At 25.4% G+C, this 12,663-nt stretch overlaps 1 protein-coding gene across 1 annotated transcript; it reads right to left on the reverse strand.

The window, feature by feature from the left end:
* Positions 1-10,919: 10,919 nt before the first annotated feature.
* LOC112784922 (agamous-like MADS-box protein AGL90) lies at positions 10,920-12,198 on the reverse strand. Its single transcript, XM_025828288.3, has one exon. It carries the CDS (start codon positions 11,894-11,896, stop codon positions 11,018-11,020), a length of 879 nt encoding a protein of 292 aa, XP_025684073.2. The 5' UTR covers positions 11,897-12,198; the 3' UTR covers positions 10,920-11,017.
* Positions 12,199-12,663: the final 465 nt, after the last annotated feature.

The following is a 12,663-nucleotide window of genomic DNA, read 5'->3' on the forward strand; positions in this document are numbered from 1 at the left end:
TAATTAATATCAAAAGTGAAGATGATCTAGTGGATAACTATTTTGTCAATATTTAGAAGATCCAAGTTCAAACCTCACTCCAACCAAAATTTGAATTTTATAATAAAATTTAAATTTTGAAACACAACAACTTCAACGTAAAAGTAGAAAGCATTTGATATTATATAACAAACAACATTCATCCATTGAAACAAGTTTATTTTGTCTTCTTTCTTCCACCGTCTTCCCTTTCTTCTTCTCTCTTTTTTTTTTTTTTAATTCAAGAATAAGAAAACTTATGGGAATCATGGAAAATTATACTATTATGAAGAACAACTACAATACAAATTTAGAAGATTCTTTCTGAGAATATTATTTATTATTCTCTCTTCTTATGTTACGTCAACTTTAACTTTCAATGATTTTTCTTACTTATTTCAAAATTCATACTACACATTCTTCTTTTGAAAATAATTTATCAAAATGATGCACAGTAATCAAATTTTTTTAAATGGCAAGGCAGAGACAATTTTGCTCTGATACCACATGTTAGAATTTCTTTATAAAACCAGTAATTTGTAATTTACGTACCTCCAGCCATTGCCAATAAATTCTTTAATTTAATTTGGAACTTCCAATTCTTGAATCACAGAGAGCCAGATGGAATCAAGGTGTATTTTTTCTGTTGTTGTGATCAGAATTGGAGACCCAAATTTTATAAAGTTTATGATGAACAGTCGTGTTCTTTCCATCAAAGAACAGACCAACTGTCAATATAATAATGAATAATTACAATACCACCCAAACTAATTTCTATATTAACAAATTGGACCACAATTATAATAAAAATTCTAACACTTATTAGATACTTTAAGTCATAGTAAAGTATTTAAATCAATTGAATTATTTTTTATCTTTTGAAAAAGTACTACTAAATTTTTTATAAAAAGTTTGGGGGGTCATGGCCCCCCCTTGTCTGAACTAAGCTCCACCACTGGTTTATTGGGTCGTCGTTGTTGTTTAAGTTGTATTAGGCACTTTTAATTTGAGTAATGTAAGGTTGGTTAAGTCAATGAATGTCGACATGTTTGTTTAGTGTACTAAATTCATCTGACTAAGTCCGTTTATTTTATATGTTTAATTGAATCACTTTTATATGTTTGTTTATGTATTTATACTACCTAACATGTAAACCTTGGGAAGCTAGGGGGGTTTACGTTGAAGGGGGTTTACGTTGAAGCCATTTTCTTCATAAACCGTGGAAAGCTAGGAGGGTTTCTGTTCAACGAATTCTCTTCGTAAACCGTGGGAGGCTACCACAGTTTATGCCTAATGTGTTCCAACCATAATCCGTCTCTGGTAGCAATGGTTTACGTAGAAATTAGAAACCGTGGTTGGCTACCACGGTTTACATAATAGTAAAAATGCACATGCACGTAACAAATTTCTATTTTGTGTATTTAAGTAAAGAATTCACTCAATTTATTTATTTGGGTAAATTGCCCTTTTTAAAATGTTAAAAAAAATAACTCTTACTTTTAGTAATAGACAAAAATATTTTTTAAATATTATAAAATACGATAAAAAATAAAGAATATTATTTTTTATAAATAAGAAGCAACTTTTATATTTAAAAAATTGTTTATGCATTTGATCTATAATTTTATAAAAATATTTGAAAAACTATTTAAAAAATACATAAAATAACGGATAAAAAATTTCTATCTTTTTTTCAAAAGTTTTTTGGTCGTTAATAAAAAATTACAAAAAAATTATTTAATATAAAATCATTAATTTTATAAGATAAATCTGTCTGACTTTTTTAATCATATTTGTATTACTCTAAAACATTTAAAAAAATATATTTAATATTAAATATTTTTATCATATTTTAAAATATTTTAAAAATACTTTTGTCATAAATTCTAACAATCGAGTGCGATTTACGCATTGAACTTTAATCAAATTATATTTGTATAAGAATTGAACTCGTCATATCATTCTATTCATCTATTGTGAATTTGTAATTCCGATCCTTATGCTCAATGAGGAGGCTGGGTTGGTTCCCTTTTGGCGCCCTTACCGGAATGTAAAATCCCATAAAATCTTGATTCTTTCGGTGACTAGTCGTTCGAGTTGGTATGAATAGCACAAATGTTATTAGTAGAGCTTATGTGCTCACTAAATCGTTTGCTTGTAAGGAGACAATCTATTCTATTAATTTAATGCATGGTGGTTGATCATCTCATAATAAAAAGTGTTTTAGAGAAGTAATTAATTATATTATCTTTTTTTATTAGTTTAAATTTTTTAGAAGAATAATTTTTTGACATCATATTAAAATTTTATGTTTGAAATGTCTGAAATTTAGTGTATATTTTGATTGTAGTTTGTCAAATTGGAGTTTGAATAAAAGTGATTTTATAAAATTGATTTTGAGTATAAATAAGTTTGTGTCAATATAATTTATGTTTGATAATTCTATACTAAAATTGATTTTAATAAAATAAATATTGTTTAAATAATATTAGTTAAAATCATTTTTAAATAGATAATTATTAAAAATGACATAATATTAAATTATAATATTATTTTTTTATGTATGTTTATTTTTTTATACTTTTTTCTAATATATTTTTTATATAGTATATTTTTAATATTTTTTTAGTATGTTATAATTTTTTATTATTATTATTTATAATTAATTTTTTTTGTTTAATTTACTTTATCTTTTACCTAATAAGATAAATAAATCATATTATAAAAAAATAATAAATATAATATACAAAAATCATAATTATAAAAAGTGTATAATGTCAAACAAAAAATTAATAAAAATAAAAATAAAAAATAATAGAAAAAAGTTCATATAAAAAAATAATAAAAATTCTATAAATAATACAATAACATAAGGATAAAGTTGGTAAAAAGAAAATAAATGTTAAGTCTTAATGGCTAAAATCTCATTAGTAAAACCCATAAACTAAGAATTTTTGTTTCTTGTAAACGTGGTTTTAAATGCAAAATCACTTCTGTGTTCATGAAAAAAAAAATTAACCAAATAAAAAATTGAAGCTTTTAAGAAGCTAAAACATGCTTTTTCCTTTTCAACGTATTTGCCAAATATATCATTAGTCTTTAATAAATACTAAAAGTGAAAAAAATAACACAAGACAAATAAAAGAATAAAAAAAAATTTATGCAAAAGATCAAACAAATCCAAAAAAAACTCTTATTTTCTTAAAAAAGAGTATTAGAAATACAATCATTTATATTGCATCTCCTATTAATTTTTTAGGAGAAATATTTCCATAACAAAATAAAACATCTTTCACATTCTTTACTCATATCATTGTTCTTTTGACAAAAACAAAAATATATAGGATCACTCTAATGTATAGATACAATTTCATACAGATGTACAGATTTACATAATTAAACGACACCTGTAGCAAATAATAGGAATCGTGATCAGGTTGTCTGAATGCTTGTGAAGCCGCTTTATATATTTTCCTACTTGTCCTAATCCACCAGCAACTATAGTAACATGTGATTTTTTCTTAGCATGAATTGTTGTTCATATCATGTGGATTACTTTTTTTATTCTTTTCATCTAAAATATTATTTTAATGTATAAATCCAGTAAAAGAATGATGCGAGATCTGATTCCCACAGTCATGGCCATAAATTATTATTATTATTATTGTTATTATTATTATTATAAAATACAAAGAGTTACTATATACAATGAGATGATAAACTTAGCCAATGAGTAATAACTCAAATGGTATAATCTCTCCATATTTAATTAAGAAGTTGCGAGTTCGAATCTCTTATCTTTGATAAAAAAATAAAATAAAATTATGAACTTATTTAAAAATTAAACATAAGAATTTCATTAAATAGATGGTATTTAAATTTTTAATTCTATAAAATCTAGGACTAGAGGCAAATTTAGGGACAGTATAGGTATGGCTCTCTTGAATTTTCGAAACTTAAAATATATTTAATATATATGATATCTAAAATTTTTAATAGTATACTTTTAGTTTAATGGTTGCAAGAAGCATTTTATACTCTAAAATATGAGTTTAAATCCAATTTATATATTTTAAATTTTTTTTGTTCTTTTAATTTTTTCTTTTGTAATTTTTTCATCTATTATCATATAAAAAGACAGTTTTTATAATAATTCCTAATTAAATATAATAAAAAATTATATACATAAAAATAAATTAGATTAAATTTTATTTTTTATGATATTAAAATCAGAATATATTATATTTATTAATTTACTTTAAATACATATATTAAAAGTATTAGAGAAAAAAATTTATATTATTTATGTTATATCTTTTATAATAAGGATAAAAATTAGAATTTTATGAAAAAAATTTTGATATAAATAAATTTTTTTAAATTAATTTTAGTTTAAAATAATATTAAATTATATAATTATTTTTTTATTAAAACTTTCAGTTTTAATATGGCACTTTTAATTTTTTATTTTCAGTCCTTCTTTATAAGATTTTTGGATCCGTCACTGTCTAGAACATTTAACATTATATAATATACCTATAAAATAAAAGTTTTACTGTTTTAGTATAATAAAGTGGAGTTCAAATAAAAAATTTTAAAAATGATTCAATAGATGTTTATAGTCTACACTAAGTGTAATATTTAAAAATTAAAAGATTATTTAATTTTTTTTATATAGTAATAATTAAGAATATCTGTTAAAATATTTCTTTTATTTTAATTTAACTATTTCTTTTCGGTTATAAAAGATTCTTTAAGACATAGAAAATAAGGGGTTGAATCAATAATATTTTTTTTTTTAAAATTGATCAATTAATTTTCAAATAAAAAAAATGAAACTTAGCTTTTTTATCTTCAATATGTAAGATTGATTATGTATGAGATAACTTCATTTTATCTTCTAAAGAACAAAAACAAAAACAAAATAAGAAGGAGAAAAAGACACAACCATGTATCCTGATTCAACTATCTTGTACCATGTAGTTTGTATCTAGTCTCCACCACAACAGTAGTAAAATTTTTACTATCTTTTTAAATACTATAAACACCAATTCTCAAGGACTCAATAATATAATCTTATCAGGGACAAATCAAATTTCTAACCAATTTTAATTTGGTTAGGTTCACTATCTAGACTCACAATACACTAAATTCTCACCCAACTTAACAAGAGATACATCTCAGATACAAAATTTAAAACAGAAATACAATAAAAAAATTAGACATAAACTTTGGCTTTTTTCTTTGCTTTTTTTTTATGACTTTTTCTTAATGTCTCACTTAAATGTCTTTTTTTTTACTGAATTGAAATAAAAAAAGATAAAACTTAAAAATAAAATATTCAATGATAAACTATGAAGGAGATGATGTTGAACAATTCTAAAACTATAGGAAGAACCGAATTTGACACTCTCATATGTAACTCTCCATCTTGGCGAAATATTCTTTTAATATAAAAATATTGTCCAAAACATTAAGTAAAAACAATAAAAAAGCTTTTAGACTATCAACTCACTAAAATTATGTTTGTCATTATTAAAATTATTATTATTATTTATTAAATTCAACAAGTTATACATAAATAAATATTAAGATAATTATTAAATTTTATTAAAAATATAAATAATAAAAACATATTAAAATATTTTTAATAATATTTTTTATATTAATTCTTTAATTTTTTTAACTTTTTCTTTCTATTTAATAATAATGGGCATACTATATAAAAATTAATTAATGACTTTTTGAAATTAAAAAACGACACTTAGTTTACAACAAAAATAAAAATAAAAATAAAAAAATAACTAATATAAAATAAAAATAATACTGAGTACAAGCGACAAAATTTTACACTCGTTCACTATAAAAAATATATGAGTATATAATTTTAAATTCTATTAACTCATTAATTTGAGATTTATCAAGTGTACTGATCAATCTACTATTATGACTTCTCTTTATATATGTTAATATGTACAATATAAATGAAATAAATTTGGACTCAATAGGTCAAATGTTAGTATATCAATACAAACAAATATTAATACACTTTAAAAAAAACACATAAAGAGTACAGCACTCTGTGAAATTAACTTGTTAAAAACCAAAAAAAAAAAACCAAAAAATCAAATAAATGATAATATACTCTAAATCTAAAAGTTTAAAACTTAAACCTTACAAAATCATAATAATTATAACCCTAAACTTAAATCCAAATCCTATATGTTTGAGTTAAAAAATTAATTAAATTAATTTGATGATGACAAACATTATTTTTAGTGAGTTAAATATTTAATTAGTGTTTAATTGAATTTGATAAATTAAGTGTTGCAGGCCAAAGAAAAAATAAAGTAGCAGCCCAATTGGATAGAAAATAAAACTAAAGTTGGTGGGCTACAAAACAATAACAGCCCAAAGGAATCAAAGCAATAAAATCAGATGAGTCAAAGAAATCAAACGGGCTAAATGAATAATAACCAATCCAAGCCCGAATTCATTTCTCAAGCCAATCCCTCCAATTTGCTTTTAGTAAAACAACGTTCACTTTTTTCTATTCGGTCAGAACTCAGAGAAAGAGAGAGAGAAAGCTTAGTTTTTAAGCTGTTCACCAAAAAAGAAAGAAAGAGAAGGATTAAGCAAGAAAGGCATAGGTCTAATCACTAAAATCAAATCACATCAAGCTAAGGCAGAAGTTAAAGGTAATTTATTCCCTCTTGCATGCATCGTGCTCTCTTCTCCTCTTCTCCAACTCTCTGCCACTCCAAATTGGGATAAATGAAGAAAGTAATCTCTGCTAAACTCTGCTGCAAATCTATGGTCATAGTTATGTCTTGGGGACCAAGTAGTATTTCAATGACTCATATCTGGGTTTACCATTGAAAAGATTTTTCTTTGCTTTCCTGAGGCTTTCGGTCAAGAAAGAAGATCAGAACCAAAGTTTCTAATTTGAGGAATAATGGAAGAAAGTGAAAAAGTGAGTTTGTGAAGCACACATCTCGAGGATTGACCTAGGAGAGAGCAACTCAACAACATGTAAGGATCGGAGATACAAAAGAAGATTGATCATCATTTAGAAGACAAGGAGAGATAACCAGTATTTTGAGTTTTATGTTCTGAGAAGAGTTCTCTGAAGAAGTTCTTCAACTTGGACAGTGCTTCCTAGTCAAAGGAGCATTCCGCCAGAATGAGGAACTAAATCAGGCAAGCAAATCTGGTTTATCACATAGCAAAGAGGCTGTTGAAGCATCAATCTCCTTCATGTTTTATCACAGATTGTAATTTTCTTTTTAATGTTTATCCTTCTGTAATTTCTTGAGGTAAAAGGCAGAATGAGAGAACTCAAGTAAAAGCCTAAGAGTGAAAAGAGGCAGAGTGATACACTTGAGTGAAAAGCCTAGAGTGATTTCAAATTTCTTTAGGTTGATTCTGTGTCTTGTATCTTGTACTAGTGATGTACTCCTTTCTTAGTTGGGTGAGCACTAAGAGTGAAGAGTTAGGTATTAGCATAACCAAGTCAAGTTAGATTAGAACTTGAGTGAGAAAGAATTGTGTCAATCCTGTAGAATTGGTGTATGTAATACTTTAACTATAGTGAAAATTCCACCACTGTTGTGGTGGAGACTGGACGTAGGTCACATTGCACAAAACAACCGAACCAGGATACATGATGGTGTCAGCTTCTCTCTTCCCTTCTTTGTTCTGTTTTCTGATATTCATGAGACAAAACAAAATTGTCTCATAAATTTTCAGTTGCTGAATTCAAACAAAATCAGAATTGAAAATTTACTTTAAAGGGTTATTTCATTAAAATAAAAGAAGGTCATAAATTCAACCCCCTTCTCTAAGCTTTCTACAACCTTCATTATACTCTCAAACTTTAAACTATATAATTACCTCTTAAATCATAAAATCTCATACTTTTACAGTTAATTTAATTTATTTTAGAGATATAAATTAATTAATTAATTTTATTTTTTAAATTTTTTCTCGCACAGAGAAGTAACAAAACATGGGATTGGATTGCAAATAATGCCGAAAATATCTCATCCTTCTAAATGCTTTGGACCATCTTCAATATAAATTAAAAGAGAATTGGACTATAACTAAATATAGTATACTTATTATACTGTGATCAGAAAATAAAATGGACAATTTGATATTTTGTTGATATGTTTCACCTAAGTGTGATAGATTTGAATGCTCTAAATTTTGAATTTTATTTTAGAGAATAAAATATGATCTCTCACTATTTATTTGATAGGTAAGACCAAGAAAAAATATAAAAGAAAAAAATCATTCAAGAGTAAAAAAAAAAAAATTATACTTGATCCCCTAAAATAAAAATTCAAAATTTAAAGGATTCAAATCCAACTATCATACCTTTAACTAAATGTGTTTTTAATAAAATATTCATTTCACTTTACGGTATGACCTTTTTCTATTTTTTTGTGATAATAAATATTTTATTCAATAGATATATTTCATTAGTTAATATTTCAATTATATTACACAATATAAATAGTCTAATTTATTACAAAATAATTATTTCAATAAACTCAAAATATATACATTAAAAAATTATTAATTATTATATATTAAATCAGTTGTGAATAGATATTTTTTTAATATATCAGAATAAAAATTATTGATTACAAATTTTAACTTAATATGGTTATTTAAATGGTGAATAATTTTGTGACAATATTAAAATATAGGGCAATGTACTTAAATAAATTAAATGAGGGAAATCTTTATTTGATTGCAACAAATGAAACCTCATTACGTGCATGTCTTGTTTTAATATTATGTAATTCGTGGGAACTAACCACAGTTTTCTATTTACATATAAACCGTGACAGCTTACAACGGTTTATGAAGAAGAAATTTTAAAGGTAAACCGTGGTAGATCACCACGGTTTAGAAAAAATATAATGTGACCTTAAACCTGTATAGCCAGCCACGGTTTATGAATGATTTTTTAAACTCATAAACCGTTGTAGACTGCCACGGTTTATGAGGAGAGGAATTATATATATATATATATGAGCGAGATTGAAGCTGCTCAAGAGATCATTATCACACAATAGCAAGTGAAGAAGAGAGTGTTCTTGTCTTAGTGTATTGCTCTGGAAAAATTAAAAGAAGCAAAAAATATGGTGTGAAGTTCACTGACGGAGAACCATTGAGTGTATTCACGGTTTATGCTTTGAGTAATATAAAATTATGTGACAAACGAATAATATTAAATTAATTAATTTTTTGTAATATAATTTAAAAAATTAATAAATGTCAAATCAAGTACAGTATATAATTAAATATCAAATTCAATAATAGTCTACATAATTAATAGTTTAGATAGTTTAGAAAAATAATATACTAATGTTTTTAAAGAAACTTTCTTGCGTCTTATATATATGCCAATCAAATAAATTGGCCAATATTCAAAACAAATAATATTGTAGTAGACAAAATTAATAATTTAATTTAGTTTCAAAGTAAATATTTATGTACTCAAATATCAAATATAATACTCTACATAATCAATATTTTAAAAAATAAGAAAAAATATTACAAAGCAATTTAAAAAGAAAAAATAAATTAACAAAATATTTATGGGACTTTTTTCATTCAATCGTTAATAGGTAAAGACATATCAAAAAATAAAAATATATATCAAATAAAAAAATCGTTTTCTTTCTACATCAAATTGATAAGATAAAAAAAAAAATTTTTATATTAAATGGATAAAAAAAGAGACATAGTACTATTTTTATACGTAAAAGGTTTAGAATAAATTAAAAAGACAGAGAAATTACTGAGAATTCATATAGATTAGATAAGTAAATTAAAGACATAGTATTATTTTTCTAAAATATTGATTATGTAGAGTATTATATTTGATATTTGAGTACATAAATATTTACTTTGAAACTAAATTAAATTATTAATTTTGTCTATTACAATATTATTTGTTTTGAATATTGGCCAATTTATTTGATTGGCATATATATAAGTCGCAAGAAAATTCGTTTAAAAACATTAGTATATTAATTTCCTAAACTATCTAAACTATTAATTATGTAGACTATTGAATTTGATATTTAATTATATAGAGTACTTGATTTGATATTTATTAATTTTTTAAATTATATTGCAAAAAAATTAATTAATTTAATATTATTCGTTTGTCACATAATTTTATATTACTCAAAGCATAAACCGTGAATACACTCAATGGTTCTCTGTCAGTGAACTTCACACCATATTTTTTGCTTTTTTTCATTTTCCCAGAGCAATACACTAAGACAAGAAAACTCTCTTCTTCCTTGCCATTGTGTAATAATAATCCTTTGAGCAGCTTCAATTTCGCTCATATATATATATAATTCCTCTCCTTATAAACTGTGGCAGCCTACAAGAGTTTATGAGTTTAAAAAACTCTTCAGCTGGTTATAGGGGTTTAAGGTCACATTGTTTCCTTCCTAAACCACGATTTACCTTTAAAGTTTCTTCTTCATAAACCGTTGCAAGCTGTCACGGTTTATATGTAAATAAGAAACCATGATTAGCTCTCACGAATTACATAATATTAAAATAAGACATGCACGTAACGAAGTTCCATTTGTTGCAATCAAGTAAAGTTTTCCTCATTTAATTTATTTAAGTACATTGCCCTAAAATATATAAAACCGTGTATTCCTTATAAGAAGGCTTTACTATCTCACATGTGACTCCATCACAAGTTTGAAAAGAAGGGCTAGGTGTCGAATAACAATTCCACAAAATGAGAATATCTTTATCTCTTTATGAAATAACATCTGTATACTATATATGATGAAAGTATGGGAAAATGCTAAATTACATTCCAAAAGTAACTCAAAGACAAAGTGCTATAGAGTATGTGAACCTTTTATTTAACTTAAATAAAAGGTAAAAAAACTTGATCAAATATAAGAGAAAAGAGGATAAAACGAAACACCAATACTTGAAACATTAAGGCCTACTTCCTTTCATGCATGTAGTTGAACATTTGAACTTGATGATGAAGCATATTTGCATCATAGAGTCCATTAATAACTTGAAACTCGTGAGGCATATCTTGATATTGTGATAGAGCAAAACTATATGGCTGCATTGATTGTATATTCCCTTTGTCATGAGTGCTACAAGCACCAACTTGTTGCTCCCAATCCACAGTCCCACTATTTTGGTCAAAAAGAAGAGGGGAAGATTGTGATGAACTTTGCCCTACTTGCAAAGGGTAGAATGGTAATTGGGGGGTATCATCAATAATGGGTGTCATGGGAAGATGAGGAAGAAACTGTGCTTGAGACATGTTTGGCATGAAATTAAAGTGGCTAACATCCTCAAAACTGGGTTTTGATTGTACCATTGTTTTTCCCTTAGGATCTTGCTTTAGCATGTTGATTCTTTGATTGCAAGCAAGAATCTTAGAATCCAAAATGCTAAGAAACATTCTCAATTGGTCCTCCCTAAGATCATTGAATGAGTCATCCCAAGTAGGATACATGATCTTAAGCTTCTCCTTGTGCACCTTAGAAATCTCACCTTCAATCTTCTTAACCCTATCTCTATAATACTCTTGAACATCATAGATCCTAGGACGTCTATCAATCGTTGTGTTATGGTACTTTTGAATGATTCGCTGTACCTCCTTAGGATCTTGGGGCCATGTTTCAGCTTCGGTGGATTTTCCGCCATCAAAGCTGGGGCCATAGATGATTACACAAACATCAACACCACAAAGTGTCGAGAATTCGTACACTTTCTTTATTAATCCATTCTTTCTCTTTAGGAATGTTGCCTTCCGAGCTTTTTCCTTCTCAATCAGCTCCATTGGTATTCTTCCACGACCCATCTATTTCAATTTATACATACAAACATTCTTAGAGTAAGTCATTCATTTAATTATATTTATTATTAATTATTGTTGCAAGTTGCAACGTATTTAAATAACATCAAAACAATTATATTAGTTATTTTCTTTAACAAAAAAAAATCAAACAAGGTGAATAACAAATGAATAAATATAAGCAGTGCCTAAAGTCTAATTAAAAAAAAAGATAGAGAAAAGAAAAAGAATACAAGAACCATGAAGAGAGCAATCCAAGTTTAAAAAAATAGCTATTTTAGGTGGAAAGAACCGCAAAAAAAAAAAAGGGACAGCAGCATTAAATTTGTAACAATTTATAGTTGGTTCATTCATTCATTCTTATATATATGGTTTTTTTTTTTATTTAATTCTGAGATTCTAATCATCACCAAAATTTGATATTCTAATGATTTCCAAGGAATAATATCTTCTATTAGATATCTTGATTTGAAAAAGGTGTTATTATTTATGAACGAATCTTTACATTTTGGGCTTGTTTTACTATGATTTCTCATCTGATTTTATTTACCTATTTATTATTACAATTTGAGTTTATTTTAAAATTTTTAATGATATCATCATTTTAAATAAAATAAGGTATTTACAGTTATTATAATCATTAAGTACAATATTAAAATATCAAGGTGGCTATATATTATTGATAAAGGATTAAAAAGATTGACTTCTTATTTGGAATTAATTACAATAGTTACTAAATATATATTATATAATTAAAATTTTTGAAGTGAGAA

Source organism: Arachis hypogaea, chromosome 20, assembly GCF_003086295.3.
Source record: "Arachis hypogaea cultivar Tifrunner chromosome 20, arahy.Tifrunner.gnm2.J5K5, whole genome shotgun sequence".
Taxonomy (NCBI): domain Eukaryota; kingdom Viridiplantae; phylum Streptophyta; class Magnoliopsida; order Fabales; family Fabaceae; genus Arachis; species Arachis hypogaea.

What these genes read in the sequence shown, in the direction of transcription:
- LOC112784922 (XM_025828288.3), bottom strand. Translation starts at nt 11,896, where the DNA reads ATGGGTCGTGGAAGAATACCAATGGAGCTGATTGAGAAGGAAAAAGCT.